The following is a 17,468-nucleotide window of genomic DNA, read 5'->3' as shown; positions in this document are numbered from 1 at the left end:
GATGGACTTCACTGTCCTTTTGATGTCAAAACTGTAGCGGCCAACATGAGTGTTGAGTAAGAAACGGTTGCTTTGTTGTAATGTAGTAACACAGAGCGAGAGGTCAACACGCTGAATGGAGTTTACACAGCGGTGACCTCATGACCCGCTGTAGCGTCAGCACTTTCAAGTTTTTTTTTTTCATTTGAAATACCAGTTTAACAATGTGAACAAAGTGTTTCATTTAATTTGTTTGATTTTATGTAGAGGTCTTTTTAAAAAGTGAAATAAATTTAAATAAATAAAATGCAAATTCATGCAGAAAACATCTCACTTTTCAGAAAGTAGACGTCCTTTTCTTATAGCACCATATAGTGTGTGTGTGTGTGTATGTTTGTGTATGTGTGTGTGTGTGTGCACGCAAATTTTTTTAAAAAAGGCGTAACCAAAAAAATATTCCTGTTTGGGTTTGAGGATGTTAAGGCCATTCAGCACACTCTGCCCCCCCGCCAGGTATTTCTTTTGCATGGCCTTCAATGCTCCCATATCACGCAAACGCCCAGGGATGAGATTATTTTGATACAAACATCAAAGCAGCAGATCAGACAGAAAAGCACCGTGCACGTGAAGTGAACCGGTGCCCCCGGAGGGCAGAAAGCATATAAGCTGATTGAGTTGTCTGCCTCCCCCCCCCCCCCCCAAAAAAAAAAAACTTTACTCAACAACAGTTAGCCTACATGTAGAGTCAGCCATGTATGACGCCCTGATCGCCACAAACACCCACCAACGCATGAGAGTCACATGTTTTGGTAGAAATATGTGTTGTAAAGTACATGTAGGAACAAAACTGCATGTGCATATAAAGAGACATAATCACATGTGCTGTTTTAAATGTTTCATAAAAATACACAAATAATTATTGGAATTGGTTTTGCTTCTCTCAGTGCAGCTGAAAAGTTACACTGTCTCAATATTTAATACTTTTTTCGATGTATTTTTCAAGTTATTTCTGGACAAATTGTTCAATTTTGTTTCAGCAGTATTGTAGGATGATTGTATCCCATCAACAGCACACTCAAAAATCTATTATACCTTTGCATTCACCGTCTTTCTTTCTTTCAAATCATTTGCTTTATATAATTGGATTGAATTAGAGATTTATTTATTTGAGAATCTGCCTCTTCATGTGACTTTGTGAATCAGTTGATGAGAAATCAAATGAAAGGTAAAAGGAAGCACATTCTGATAAAGTCATCTATATATTTGTCTATCTAAAAAAGAAAAACATTTAAGAACTGAACTGTGTGACTCCTTTCTTGTGCTATTGCTGGTGGCCATGTTTGTGTAATAAATAGATACTGGCACATCGGAAACGCGTCACTGCAGGGTTTTTTTTTTATTTTTTTTTATGTGTGGCGGCATTTCCCATTTTGGCACATGGTCTGGTATTTAGGGTGAGCTGGTGAGTGAAAGCTGTCCTCAGCAGCCGTAGAGGAACGGTTTCACTATGAGTGAGAGATAGACAAGCTCAGTCATCTCAGCATGGGACGGGACCGCATAACCTGCGGACGGGATCGCAAATCACACCGGGGATCTTTTGAGAAGAAGAAGAAGAAGAAAAAAAAAAAACCAAAAACTCTGAGGCTCTGCATTTCCTTCCTTCATAAAGTACAGTAGGTAGGAGGAGATTCACCAAAAGGTCACTTTTATTTTTTTTCTTGATGATTGGGTAAATCTTTCATCCCAGACCGCAGCCACCATATAAATCAGGTCAGATAAACACAGTTGTGGAAGTTTGACATTTCACACTGGAAACAATCCTGACTGGCTTTTCTGAGAATAAATGCAAACACAAACGCCTTTTTTTTTCCGCCATGGCGAGCCCTCTGTTCCTCTCTGACAATGCTGTTATCAAACCGCTAAATTTTTTTTTTGTATGTCTGCTAACGGCTCCCACAAGACAGACAAATATGGCTGTGGCCTGAAGTAGTCGTATCTACAGTATTGTTTGAGAAAAACCAAACCCTGGAGGAAGTGTGTCTCAAAGAGGATTTACGTCCTCTGTGGTCTGCTCATTTCCTCCAGACTCCCTGTGTCAATATTTTTGTTGCGGATGATCGCCTGTATGTCACGAACAAGTTGTTAATTGTGGAACTTTCTGATGGAAATAAACAAGTACACCATTAATTAGCTCTCTTCAGGACCAATCATTAGAGGTCACTTGTGCTGAGCGGAAGCGTCACCGCAGTCTTGCACTCAGAAGGGAAAGTTGCCTGCTCGTCTGTCTCTGTCCACTCATTAAGAGAGTGATAAGTCATCTCTAAATGCCATCACACTGGTTGGATTTGATTTCGCACCCAGTCATATCCATGGCCTGGAGACAGCTGCAGCAGAGCCGAGCGTCGCCTCTCACAGAGGTTTTTTCTCACTGCACTGAACCTGAGCTGTGATGTCAGATTAAGTGTGAAAAGTGAATCTCTTTGCACTCCTTCCTGTTTCTTTTCTCTCTTTCATCTCTTTCACTCAAGTCTGATCAATACTACCACTTCTATTACAACCACTATTTTTACTAGCATCAGTACTACATCCTCTGCTGCTGCTACTGCAACTCTATTATTATACTCTATTATTTGCACTGGTAATGTTGGTAATGGAGAAATGAAAGATAGTATCCTTGTACGCATACATAATACATATGTATAAAAAAACAGTAGAGATGAGAAGCTGAAGGCTTTTATAAAGATCTCTCCTAAAAAAAAGAAAAGAATAAATTATGAACAAGAAAGAATGGAAAAGCAATTACAGGATGAAATATAGAAAAATACAAAAAAAGCTAAAGGTTTCACACTTTGAACTGCAAGTCTGCAAGACAAACAACCATGTTGACTGTTGTTATCACTACTACTATCGCTGATAATTATACTGCTACCATCTCTTGTACCGCTGATGTTATATAAACACTATTATAAATAGTAGTAGTTGTAGTTTCGGTAGCAGAGGTTGCATCAGTAGTTGTAGTGATGGTAGCAGCAGTGCAAATGCACCAATGCACGTAAAAGTCAAGGCTGTAGCCAGGATTTTAGAAATACTTCACGAGTCCAAGTCCGCCCATCCCACCTCGCCAGAGGACTTTGACCAGACACCAAAAATAAAGTCTGTAAAATGTGTTTGGATTTGTTTTTGTTTTTTTCTGTCAAGGTTATTTTGTAACATGAAGATCTAAAACATTTGGATGTAGTTTGAAAGCCCTCTTCACACTCCCAGGAACAAAACTCTGCTGAATCCTCTTATTTACCATTGAACTAAACCCCCCGAAGTCCCCCAAAGATACAGAGTATCTGACCTCAGTGTCATCAGTGGGGAAAAATAATTGCAGAAGGAAAAGTGGTGATTAAATTTAAAAAAAAAAACTGATGTCCATGATCCTAAAGGTGTAAATAATGAGAATGTTGGTTATGAGTGGAAATCAAATTTTATATGCATTGCAACTAAAATGACGATGTAACCAAGAAAGCATAAATCTTCAAATTCATGCCGTTAAATCCTTCTTGATCCTGCAAATAAACCGTTCACATTTATGATGGATGTGTTCTAGTAAACAGAAAAAAAGAGGCTAAAAACATGATGCTGAGCAAAAACTGGAATCATTAATGTCTATGAACATTAATTTTTGTTGTAGTATGCGGAGTAATACACACTCACACACACACACACACACACACACACACACACACACACACAAAGCTGTTCTGTTAGTCTGTCCGTTAGTTACAAGTGGTGGTTACTGATTCATCATGGCCACGGCCCAGATGTTCCAGTGGTGTGTGGCAGCAGTGGACGTTGGTGTGTGTGTGTGTGTGTGTTGGTGTGTGTGTGTGTGTATCTGCATGCACACTACTGGGCGTGTCTTTGCATACATGCATTCATGCATGCATATGAGCATTTGTGTGTGTGTGTGTGTGTGAGTGTGTGTGTGTGTAAGTAATTGGGGAGTGGGCGGGCTTGTTGGGGGGGTGTTTGGCCCTTTTTTAAACATAGCTGCGTTGTTATGGTTGCCTGGGCTTTGATGTTGCCCAAACCTCCAACTAAGAGGCTCTCATTTTGGGCTCCTGAGTCTGGAGAAGGCAATGACTTCCAGATTGGGAGACCTACTCGCTGAGACTGGCTGCTGGGGTGGGACAAGCTGTGGGGGGTCATGAGGGGCAGAGCAGGTCACCCTGGTGCTACCGGGGAGCAACGGTGGATGTACTGCACACAAGTGGAAATGTAGAAGGACGCTGGAGACCAGGGCTCACGTCCTACATCGCACTCACAGTTTTGATCAACACTTAGTTTACAGAAAGTTTTAAAAATGTTAATGCGTCTCGCTTCATGCTTCCAGCTAGAGTTGACTTTTCTATATTTTGCCACGACCACAGTCTATCTCTAAGCTTAACCGAGTGCTTTGAGCCGCCTTAACGTAACCATAAAACCGCTTCCACATGTACATTATGTGTCGACGGTGAACAATTTTTGCAAATAAGCTCAATTTAAATATTTCCTCAGCGATTCAGTTAAAAAAAAAAGTCATCCAAGCAGCATTACATTTCCCACAAAACACATTTACTAACGCGAATCAGTGGTATATGAACATAAACGCTAACATCAGCATGCTAACACGCTCGCAGTGACAATAATATCGTCAAGTAATATAGTTCATGTAAATGGCGTAATTCAGCTGTAGAGCAGCGCAAAATAGCAGATTTATTTATCAAATGACACAGTGTAAAAGGAGTTGCTTAGATAATTATTATTATACATTGTATACATTATTATAGTAAAGTTTGATTAAATGTCTCAGATGTTTAAACATTATGGAGAATCTATATTTCTCTTTCCTATATGTATATTTTCCATGAAGATAATTTTTCTATCTCTCTGGACAACAACTGAAGAGGTTTTCTGGCAAATAATCAACATTTTCATCCTCAGAAATCAAATAGATAACATACTGTATAGTCTTTTTCTCTCAGCAAAGACCGAAACCTTTTTCCTTTTCTAAATCACTTTAATGTTCTCTTAGTCATACAGGACAGTTCAAAATTGTTCTACCCAATGTCAAGCAGTTCAGGTATTTCACACAGAGGTGCTTTTTTTCGATCAAATTGCACTGAATTTAATCTTAAACCAATCTAATCTAATATCAAAGCTAGGCCAGGAGTTCCCATGGGATCAAATGCTCTGTGAGATTCTCAGGTGGTGAGGAGTTGCCACCTCATTTTCCCCTTCAGCTGTTATCTTCTCTTTCTCTTTCTGTCTTTCTTTCTCTTTTGCACTTTCTCTCTGCATGCAGGTGTGGGGAATTTTACCGAGCTTTTAGACTCACAGGTTTTTCCCCCCTCCTGTTCACCCACAAACCCCAACACTCGTGTAAGTACTGCGCGCGTGTGTGTGTGTGTGTGTGTGTGTGTGTATGTGTGTGCATGTCTGTGTGTGTGTGTGTGTGTGTGTGCGTCTAGCTATTCATCACTCAAGCTTTGACCCTGACTTCTGACCTGTCAGAGGAAGTGTGACTGTACAGAGAGCGAATCATTTGTGTCTTTAAAGGACACTGATGAGGTGTGAAAAAAAAAAAAGATCCACTTCCAATTACCTTGACATTTGACATGCAATCACTGTACTTCTACAAAAAAGAAAATCCATCTACATTGTGTGAAGTAATCATTGATAAAATAGAGTTTTCTCCTCTGAATAGCTACTAAAATCCTCATTTTGTCCTAGTGACGGCACTCCAGACGGCATAGATTGTCAGGGTCTGGACACAACCACAGTTTTCTGTTTTTAAAATTCTAGTTCAGTTAGTTTTTGTCAGAATAAGGAATACTTATACAATTAAAATGTCCACTTTTTGGTACATGTTTAGATAGTATCTGAATTTAACAATTAGCCAAATGCTCAGCGGATGGATTTATTTTATATACAAGGACTCATTGTTTTTTCATCCAGCCGCTCTGCTGTTACTTTCCCTTACTGAAGTCTTGGGCATGCAAACTTGTAAAAAAAAGCCAATTAGAAACCTGACGTCCTGTACACACGGCCCGAGACGCAGTGTCCTCTAGCCGAGGAAACCTACGCCAGACCGACCTCAAATGAATAACGGCTAATAACAGTCTGAACGTGCCGACTGCAACCTGATTATTTAAGTGCGAGTGAACGCACCGAATGTCGCTGAACAGACGCTTGTAAGAAACAAGAGAATTCAAATGTCAAAGTGGAGAAACGTATTTCATTTCTTCAAGTTTTTTTTTTTTTTTTTTTTGTCAGCTACTATTTTTTTTCACTTTCAGTCCAGCTTATACAAGAAAAAATGTTTTCAGGAAGTGGAAACCGTTTGAGATGACAAATTCGTAAACCATCCAAACTGTGCCAAAAGTACTCCACTAATGATCAGAAATACTTCAATTACAGCTCATAGTCACTTCAAATTTAGTGATCAAAAACAGCAAACACAAATAGCCCTGAATGCACTATATAAAGAATGTCAATACCTGGATTTTCATCAAATCATAACACATCCAAACAGCATTTTTTTTCCCTCAAGCAAATGTATTATACTTTCCAAGTTGCACCACTATTGACTCAATGATTCCCTTACATGGAGCCACATTTGTTGTGATAGTTAATTCAAAGATCCACAGTGACGCACAAACTAAAACATGATTTTTATTAATGGTTGTTTTTATTTGTCCTTGTCGTACTGTCTATTAAGTACTAAGCACGATTCATTTGATGACAAAACATGACGCTGTCATGCTCAGATCTCTTGTGAAAAAGCTCTTTCCTGCGAGGCAGTTTGATTGCAGACACTTGAAAGGATTGCGGAGAGCAAGGTGAATCCACCATTAATTCCCAGCGACGTGTTTTTCTTTTTTCTTTTTTTTTTTTCCCCCGTTTCTGCCACACTGAGGCAAGGTGATCGTCAGAGAAAGAGAGTGAATGAGTGTTTTTAATGTGCCATCTCCGTGAAATGTGAGATTAAAGACAGAATCAAAAGCACTCTGGAAGAGGGGGGGGGGGGCGACAAAGGAGAGGATGCTTTAATTTCCGCTTCAAATATAAAAAGAGACGGATCTACTTAGTGTGTCATCTGAAAACTAAAGAATACATTAGAGGCGTAAGGTCCTCTAAATGAAGGTGTGTTTGTGCGCGTGCACTCGTAAGCATGCTATTGCGTTTCTTTGCACACATGTGTATGTGAAATGCATACATCCCCGCGTGTGTGTGTGTGTGTGTGTGTCAGGGTCAAGGTGGAGGGCCGTCATTACAAACAAGTGATGTCTGAGATCCTATTAACTCTTGTATTCAGCAGCAGATTTCTGTTCAAATAGAGTGGAGATAAAAGGCAACAACAATATGCTGATAAATCAAAGGCCTTTCAAGTGAAATGAGACTACAGAGAGACTGAGGGCCGCATTTACGATTTCCTGACGCACTTAAAAAGGTGTTGATATCTAATTGGAATTATAAAAATGGAATAAAAATTGGAAAATTAAAGTGATCGCTTCTTTGAGGTAATTACATCTTTGATGTAATCAAACAGGAGATTTATTATTCAGCGCGGCTGCTGTTGTTGGTGTTTGACAGAGGGGTTTCTTCCTGTGTATGACTGCTTACATGACTAATGTGCGACACAGCGATACAAAGATAGAGATCAGGTATACTATGAGCCTCCGAATGCAGATGTAATGGATAAAAGTGTCAAACAGCAACAAATATGCACCAACTACATTTTGTGTGTAATGTGAAGTTGTGTTTTCTTAACCTTTAGGGACATTGCATAACTACAGTTAAAGGAACCCTGTAGGGCTTTCCTGTTATATTTGAGTTCTTAGAAATGTGTTGAATGCATTCCTTTTTCTTAAAACATCTGCAGAAAATATATAAATAGTAGATTGTTTACATCAGTGTTTACTAGCTAGCGGTCTGGGGCGTTGCTATATTTCTGTGCAGGTAGAAACAAAAACAGGGACCCACTCATAAAAACACTGACATAAAGCACTGCTAGAGATCAAAACCTCCACAGTGAACCCTTTGAAAGGATTCAAGACATCAGTTAGATACTAAGATTTTAAACACGCTACCTCGCTGAAATTGCGCACAGCCTTCGCCGAAACATCACCGTTGAAGCAAAATTCGAGGGTGTAGCTTTAAATGTGTCATGATCGCTGTTGTGAAAGGACACCATAGCAGGATGATACACACGCTGGTCATTGAAAGCAGAATTCACATAACGAGATACAACGAGCATCAGCGGTTGCTTACATCGGCTCTCGCAACAGATCGCTTCGAGCTTCTCAGTTCTTTCCCACCTCTGGAAGTTTGACCGCAACGGACAAACGAGATGTAGAAACATTTAGGCGACAGCACAGCCTCCCAAAAAAAACATACGTTTGTGTAAATCCACAGTGGAAGAAGAAGGAATGTGAGCGAATTTAAGGACATTTAAAATCTGTAGCGTTAAGAGCTCTGCCTGTTTTTACACCTGTCGGCCAATCACTGCAGAAAGTGGGTGTGACTGTCACGTTGTTTCGGTGACACAGATTCTCCATCAGAACGATGTCAGTCCTTTTCAGACTGTCCTAACAACACTTCTGAAAGAGCATGTTCTGGCCTTGAGTCATAACCAGTGCTTCCTATATGCAGATGGACCCTCATGTGTATTATTTCCCTATTAAAACATAAATAAATCAAGGCTCAGTTTGTCATAGTTGATGTACAGACAGAAAAAACAAACCTGTATTTATTATTAATTTGCACTATGAATTTATTTCCTGACAATTTATGTCAGCCTGCAAGGGTGGGCAACTCTGCTCCTATAAATTAAAGGGTGAGTGAACTTTTCCTTCCATTGCGTCTGTGTGTGTTTCACTATATATGTGTGTGTGTGTGTGTGTGTGTGTGTGTGTTCACCTGAACACGTGTATCCCTTCTGGTTTCTTTTTTACCGGCAACATAGCTGCACGATTCAAAGATGCCATAAGTGTTATTCCATCTTTTTCAAGTGTGTGTGTGTGTGTGTGTGTGTGTGTGTGTCCTACACATGCGTGTACAAACTTGTCTGTTTCAGCGAAGGTAATTATGTGTAAGTTTTGCGCGACTGTGTGTGTGTGTGTGTGTGTGTGTGTGTGGTGGGGTGAGGAGAGGAGAGGGGGGGATTTTTTTTAAATACAGAGGGGTTGATAATTATGGGTTAAATGAGTGCTCTCAGTCAGCCTCCCTGAGTGTGTGTAAAAAAAGGAAGGCGCAGCGAAAGCCACTTCAAGGCCAGCTAATTACCCCGAGGAAGAGAGGAAACATAAATGGACGATTTTGCGGCTATAATGTTACAGCAAAACGGCTACATCAACCTCAGCACGTGAAAAGGAGCCACAGCTACTTTTTGAAGGCTCCTTAGCAGCCCTGCACAGATGTGTGAGCGTGTGTGTGTGTGTGTGTGTGTGTGTGTGTGTGCATCCATATGTACGAAAGTCATCGAGAAACAGAACGTCTGTATGCATGAGTGTCTACATGCACTGTATGTAGAATGTGTTAAAGTGAGGGCCGATCATTCACGCTTTTGTATATTCTGGTTTAGCTGTGTGTGTGTGTGTGTGTGTAGATGTGAGTATTCACATCTTCTGGACTGTGTGTGTTTCTTACTGCACTGGCCGGATGTTGTACTCATTGCTTTTCTAAGAACATGAAAAGCAACGATGACTGCAAGAGTCTTAAATGACTTTTCTCTTTTAAGACTCTTGCAGTCATCTTTGCTTTTACTGTGGATACCGTGATGCTTTACATTCAAGCCTTAGCCAGATTTTAATGTTGTGTAACCTCATGTAACTACGCAGTTTTGGGATTTTCCCTGCAAAATGTCAATGTCACTGCTGAAAATATAAAATTTCCCCATTTCCTTTTTCCAAGACAGAGATATGACTCCAGTTATAAAGAGAAGCGTGTGTATGATTTATGTTATATCAAGTGGTAAACAGTAGCTACTGAAACTGTAGAGAAACTGTTGATCAAAGAGGAAAGGTAGAAAAGAAGGAGTGTGGATTTTAAGTAAATTTAGATATTAACTGATAAGAACAACAAAAAGTCATCCATGTCTCTGCAGTAGATGATTCACACTTTTTGTTCATGGTGTGTTGAATATTACAGAACAGTCAGCCTCGTCTTAGAAGATGGAAAAGTGAGAAGTTCTAAAAATAAATGTAAATTTGGCTTTAAAAAATGGTCACAATCAAACACATTGTAAAAGAATGCTAAACTTGCGTCACTAATCACATCGAGCCAAGCATTAAAAATAAAAGACAGCATTTTTATGACTGCACAGTTACATAAAATGTAAAAACCTACATGTGTTGTACATCATTTTGTACACGTTTCCCTGTCATATAGATCAACATATGTTACTATCAGTGGAAATTTGGGATTTTGAGTTTAGAATAAATGTTCTCTAGTGATTGAACAACGGTGTTAATTACCAGTTTCTGACTTCTAAAAACATCCAAACTCAAAAAGACATTAAAGACAAAACATTAATTAGGCTTCCACTCCAAACTGTTGAGTTGTAGTTATTTATGAATTTATTTATTTGCAGATATGAAAGCTGAACTTATAACGAAGGGATTTTAAAGGATTTGGATTTGATGAGCAGATTTCATACTTCATTCCGATACAATAAAACGCAATCGACCCCTAACCCCTACCTTCAACCCCTACTGTCCCCTAAGCGTTACCATGACAACATGTATCTACCGGGGACATTTGGATGATTTTGTTGCCTTTGTTCTCTCATCCTATACAGTGACCCAACAGGGCCACTCTGCCGAAATCGTTATACAGTCTTTAAACGACGAGGCTTCTCCTCCATCTCCAAGTACTTATTTGGGGTTTTTATGAATGCGGACCACCTTATCTGAACCTCACCACCACCTCCACCCTGCTCCCACACTACCTCCACCCCCCCTCCCTCTCTCCCTCCCTCCCTCCCTCAAACCTCCCGCCCTTCGGCTCTCTGGTACAGAGGCAGTGCGTTTTGTTTTCATGTGTCTCGACATTAAAAGCGGTTTAGCAGTTTGATCTTAGCTCCACTGCTAGCCGTGTAGCATACACATGAGGGCCCGTGTGTGTGTGTTAGTGTGTGTGCTTGGCCAGTGAGAGAAAGTTTAAGATGTTGATGGATAGGAAAGGAGCTGTTGAAAGCGCGCGCGCGTGTATGCGCGTGTTAATGCGGAGTGTAGCGCGTGAAAGCTCTGCCTTTAAGTGATAAGGTATTCACTTTGTAACTCAGCAGGAGGCCCAGCAAGTAGCACCAGATCTGCCCCTCTGTAGCGCAGATGTTACACACTTCACACACAGACACTCATGCAAATGGACACACACACACACACACACACACACACACACACAGGCTTGTCCATCTCAGTGTACAAAATGAAATAACTTAAAAAACTTTTCTCCAGAAATATTCTTACACATGAAAATCTCTGCCAAGCTTTGAAAGACATCCATCCATACACATATCTGCCTGCTCACACACACAAAAAAAAAACACATTCACACTCCCAAAGAAAGATGCATATTTATACTCTTCCTACCACAGAAACTCTTACAGTGCCCGGTCCGCACACACACACACACACACATACACACACACACATGGCCTGGTTCAAACATATGCAGTTAAACCCTGTCCAAGGCTGCCTGATTAGCTGCCTCCAACATTGCAAACCGCTGTGACATATCGTATGTCAGCCAGCATGCTGTGAGCATTAGCAATAACTGGATTTCACGTAAGTTATTGAAAGCCATTTGTAAACAGAAACATGAAAGCAAACAAGCTCACACGCAGCCTCACTTGATCATCAAAGGCTTATCGATCAAATGAGCCTCCACCTCCTCCTCCACCTCCTCCTCCTCCTCCTCCCCGGCTCCTCTGGAAACCAATGGGAGCGAAGTATAGCCCATCTGTTTTGTTCCAAACGGTTTTTAAAATGTCCAGCTCTCTTTCTTTCTTTCTCATTCACTGCCTCATTCTTTCTCTCTTGTGCGTACGTTGTGTTCTGTCATCGGACAAACGTCTTCGCACACGTAGCCCGAACGAGGGGAATATTCTGAGAGTGACATTCACGTCTTTGTGCGTCTGTGTAGTCTTGCATCTTGCAACAGCCAGCAATTAAAAACCTTCAAATAAAAAGAAAAGTTCTGATTCAGATTTTCTTCTAAATGATTTAATGTTTGTCTGCATCTTGTAATAACTTCTTAAAGCAAGTGAAATAAAGGCAAAACCTGCATTATTATGATGTTCTTTGATCAGCAGTCTACATGACTGATCCTGAATCTTGACGTCTTGAATTACAGTATGTTTTTCTCAAATTTTCAATTGTTTATGTGTCAATTTCTTTTTTTATTTTTGCTTATTTTATTTAATCATTCTGGAATATCTCAACCTGGTCCTTTTGTTTCATAATTGAAGCCGTTATTCTTCTCACTTATAACATTTTACTCAACACATTAATTGCTTTATTACTGAATGTCAGACCGGTCTCCCTCGTTCTTATTTAGAGCTGCAATGATTCATTAAAATTAATTGCCAACTATTTTGATGATTGATTAATCATTTGGAGTCATTCTTTAAGAAAAAAAATCCAAATTCTCAGATGTGAATATGTTCACTATGACTAAACTGAATATCTTTGGGCTGTGGACTGTTAGTCGGGACAAAACAAGACGTTTGAAGACGTCATTTTCTGACATTTCATGGACAAAATAACAAATTCACAATAGCTGCGACCATGAACATTCATGCAGTCACACACACACACATACACAACATGACAAACACTTGACGTCCGTGGCAAATTTCAGCCTCACAGATTAGAAAGCTGCGGTTGCTACAGGGTTTCCACTCCCACTGCCACACCTCCTTTTTGCCAGTTGGCATGAACAGTTAATCAGTTGTTCTTTGGCTCATTACCATCCTTTCCACAGAATCTTGTGCAAGTCTGTGAATCCATTTGGAAGGTATGCGTCTTTTCGCCCCCTTTTAGCCAATTGGCATGAACACAAACGCACACCTTCACACACACACACACACACACACTTGACCTCCATGCCAAATTTCAGCCTCTTAGGGCGAAAACTTAGTGGCTGCCAAAGGTTGGGAAAATTTTTGTGAACCGAACAACCAACAGACAGAGCGAGCCATAGAGCCGCTGGCTGCGGTTAATAACTGTTTCGGATAATATGGTTAAACTGGGGACATGTTGGAAAGTCCCCGCAACCCCCGTATCTCAACAATCAAATCCATTTCTAATTATCTAAATACATTTTTGTGTCGTTGTGTCTCCTTAACAGTCCAACAAAGTGTCGGTGGTGCAGCAGTCTCACGGGATGCATCCGCTGACGTCCCTCCTGCCCTACAGCAACGAGCACTTCAGCCCGAGTCCTCCACACTTGCCCACAGACATGAGCCAGAAGACAGGTAAGAACACACACACACACACACACACACATATATATATATACTTTGGGTGACATTGAGATACAATAGACAAACACACACGTCATTACTGATGTTGGATTCTTGTTGAAATACAGAATTACACACATTTCAGTGGTCTATCTTCCACATACACACATACTCAAATAAACACAGACATACTCCAGACAGCTGCTGAATTGTTGATGAAATCTTCGTCCACACACACACACTGGGATCTGTGTGTGCTGTCGACACATCATTCATCACATCTACACACGCACACACACACACAAACACAAGATATGTAATGTAACAAATGCATAATATATTCATATCCTCTTTTTATTTCTCGCTCTCTCTCTCTCACTCGCATAATGTTTGTGGATCCCCCTCCCTCCCTCACACATGGACACACACACACACACATTCAGGCACGCACACAGTGTGTGAAGTGGCAGAACCGGCTCCGTCAGACTGTGGCGGTCCCATGGCTGCTCTGAAGTGGCCTGCTCCTCTGAAGGGACCGCCAGCCACGCACACACACACACATACACACACGCACGTACACGCAAGATGGAAACAATTAGGGTGACAATCGCACAAGCCATCTCAGCAGCACACACAAGGTTCTCCTTAGTGAGCATACAAACACACACTGTACTCTGTTTGGAAGTCACAAACAAACACACCCTGACATTTAAACACTGTAGGGGTTTTACCCTGCAAGAGGCGGGGCTAAAAGGGCGGTGGTGTCGGTTGGTCCGTCCATCTGTCCGTCCGTCTTGCACTTCGCTCTAGTGGAAGACATCTCACTTACTGACTGGCCTCTTGAATTTTACTAAATGTATTTATGATCCTCAAAAGATGAGTTTGGCATCCGTCTTGTCAATATTTCTAAACCCAAGCAAGACTAACAACTAACATGCATGTTCCCAAAGTTCCCAAACATACAATCCAAACTCCCTCTTGTTATATTAAGTATTACAAGAGCTGGATACAATGTGGCAGATTTGGATTTCCCCTTGTTCAAACGTACTTTTTTTTTTTTTTTTTTTTTTACAAGGGGATGTCATTCAGGAGGCAGAGTATGTTGTCTATTAATTGTAGTTGGTGGTGTAAGTCCAGGCTCCTCCTGCCCACATGTCGAAGTGTCCTTTTCTGGGTTTTTTTTGTTATTTATTTGTTTTGCAGGATGTCATCTCAATGTGTGCAGTCTTTAGTACAAGTCAATTCTCCAGGAAACAAACCAAGGAACAAAAAAACAAACTATGTGTGTGTATTTGCTGGATGAGCAACTTTTCATTGGAATGAACGGGTGCCATCTTGGATCACTGTATTCAGTTCTCTTCATACATCCACTATACTAAACTTTATTTTGGAAAACTCCATTAAATTTACTGAGCACATTCAAGCCCTATGAGCCCCTTTAATGTATTTTCCTCTAGTGCAGGGGTACTCAAATACAAGTCCTACTGTTCCACTTAATACATCTCCACCACATCAAAGGTCCAGTGAAGGTACATTACATGATGAGTACAAAAACTTCAGAACTGAATAGCATTTCTGTATTAATGGTAGATGTATCTTTGTTGTGTAACACTTGAGCATAAAAATTCTTCAAATGAAAACAGATTCATCTGGAGTCTTGATGTCACACTTCAACTGATTCAGTTTTGTTGTCCTTACTTCCGTGTTTTCGGCATAGTTTCGTTCAAATACCAACATGTTTGGTGTCGTAGTGGCGTTCTACGTTCCCACTCTTCATTATGGCCACTGTTTCATTGCAAATCAAGCTCAGTAATGTACTCGTACTTCCTTCCAACAAAATGAATGCATAGTTATTTTTATGTTTTTCACCGTCAGTCTTTCTTTTTTATGTATGGGTTAGTTTTGAACCTACATTCATGAATCCTACATTACACAATGACCTTGCCAGCTGTGGTGGCTAGTAGGCAGCTGAATGATGACAGCCGAGGTGACACGATAGCCATGTGTTATTCAAACGTGGTCCAGCTGAGGTTGGATCCAGAATGGAGTCCACTTATTGAGTATGTACGCTCTAGTGCCCCCCCTATGATTAACTCAACGTTTGTAGCTCCACTAATGATAAAGCTCTGTTTCCCACTCAGGCCGACACCGTGACCCATGTTGGATTAGACTCTTTTTTTGGCTTTGGTGAACTGGCGTTTGTGTCAAGGATAGAAATGAATTCAGTGATGGCAACATGTAAATGTCATTTAACTGACCCCTGCAAAAGAGAAAAGAAATAAAGATTGAGAGAGAAAGCGAAGGAGAGAAATAAAAATCATCCATATGTGAGTAAGCGAGGGATTTAGGGAGTCTAAAGAGAAGAGAGGTGACACGAAAAGATAACTTGTATTTGGTAATTCTTCTGTGTAATTAAGTACAATTCTCTGTTTAAATGAACATCTCCTGTATGAAATGTATGCATAGGAAGCCTTAAATCATTTCTGCACTGTTTATTCCGCCAACACTTTCATGTTTTTGTGTGTAATGAACAGTGTAATGAGCAGCTCTAGGGACCAGTTGTGTTTATGGATATACACATAATCATGCTCAGCAACACACACGTTTCATCAGTCTAAAGCTTATTAGACAAAAATCCTTTACGCGTTCAAAAGTTGCTCCTCCAGTAAACATGATGGATTACAAACTGAATGATGATGAAAACAACTATAATAGTGATGTTTTGATAATAAAAACCGTAATAATGAGGATGATTTGATCCAAGTCATTACAGCTTTATTTGTAGAAAACATTAAATACAAGAATACTACAAAAGGTGCAGGCAAGAACTAGAAAACAGACTAGATACTGTATATCAGAGTGCAGGCAGAGGTCGGCAGAGTTTAGTAAGTGTCAGAAAACTTAGTTTAATACAGCTGACAACCATGAAATCGCTTCCTGATATGATAAGGTGAGATTTACTGGTCATCTAACGCCGCCTGGGTTTTCCTCAGGAGCCGCCATGTCAAAAACCCTCTGAAGTCTCCAAGTCTGAACGAAATAATTCAAGGATTTTGACAGCGATGGTGATGATGAAAGCGAGTACTCTTATTCGGAGAAAAGGAGAAAACAGGAGATTGAGAGCAAGAGAGAACAGAGTGACGAAAAAAACAGAAACATCAGATGAACAAAAGTCTTTCCTCGGCTCTGATTGGATATTAGACGTACCTCAGGCAATCTCCTGCCGTCTCCGTCTGGAAATCCCCTCTTCCTACGAACACACTCTCCTTGTTGAAGACTGTGTGTGTGTGTGTGTGTGTGTGTGTGTGGCTGACGCTAGCAAAGTGACTCAGCTCTTAATGACAGACTGAGCCACCTGCTTCTAGCCACTTACACACACACACACACACACACACACACACACACACACACACAAACACACACCTGGCTGCTGCATATAACCTTTGTCACACCATCTCATCTGAATTCTGACTACGCTTCCACTCAGGAACATCACGAAGCGCACAGACACAAAAACACCGCCTTACCTCACTCCTCATATCACTCGTCAGCTCGTCCCTGGTAGGAGTTACCTCATCAGTGATGTCATTTTTTCAGCTCACCTACTTACTACTTTGTTCTCAAACTGCTGAACTCAGCTTTTATCAATAAAATTTCCTTCCTTCAGGACATAAATTCAGAAGACTGATGTTAAAGGGGACGTATGATGCACATTTCCAGGTCTATATTTATATTTTGGGGCTCTACTGGAATACCTTTGCATGAATTACAGTTTTTAAAAAACTCTTTATTTATCTTATACTGACTCTTTATGCAGCCCCTCAGTTCAGCCTCTGTCTGAAACAGGCCGTTTTAGTTCCTGCCTCTTTAAGGCCCCTCCTCCCGATGAGCCCACTCCACACCCCAGGATCTCACTTCTTTTTCTCGTTCTTTACTCGAAACGGAAACTTCTTAAAGACATCCGTTGTCCATGTTTGAACCTGAGTCCCCAAAA

General features: G+C 40.6%; 1 protein-coding gene across 12 annotated transcripts in view; it reads left to right on the top strand.

Moving 5' to 3' along the window:
* Window positions 1-17,468, top strand: part of tcf7 (transcription factor 7) — a 112,189-nt gene that overhangs the window by 67,593 nt on the left and 27,128 nt on the right. For all 12 annotated transcript variants that reach the window (XM_042430196.1, XM_042430197.1, XM_042430191.1 and 9 more), the window contains one exon: window positions 13,360-13,486. In XM_042430196.1, coding sequence (XP_042286130.1) covers window positions 13,360-13,486 — 127 coding nt within the window. The remainder of the gene's footprint in view (window positions 1-13,359; window positions 13,487-17,468) is intronic.

Source organism: Thunnus maccoyii, chromosome 13 (genome assembly GCF_910596095.1).
Source record: "Thunnus maccoyii chromosome 13, fThuMac1.1, whole genome shotgun sequence".
NCBI classification, from domain to species: Eukaryota; Metazoa; Chordata; class Actinopteri; order Scombriformes; family Scombridae; genus Thunnus; species Thunnus maccoyii.
Note: the sequence above shows the minus strand (reverse complement) of the source record. Positions and strands in the feature narration are given on the sequence as shown.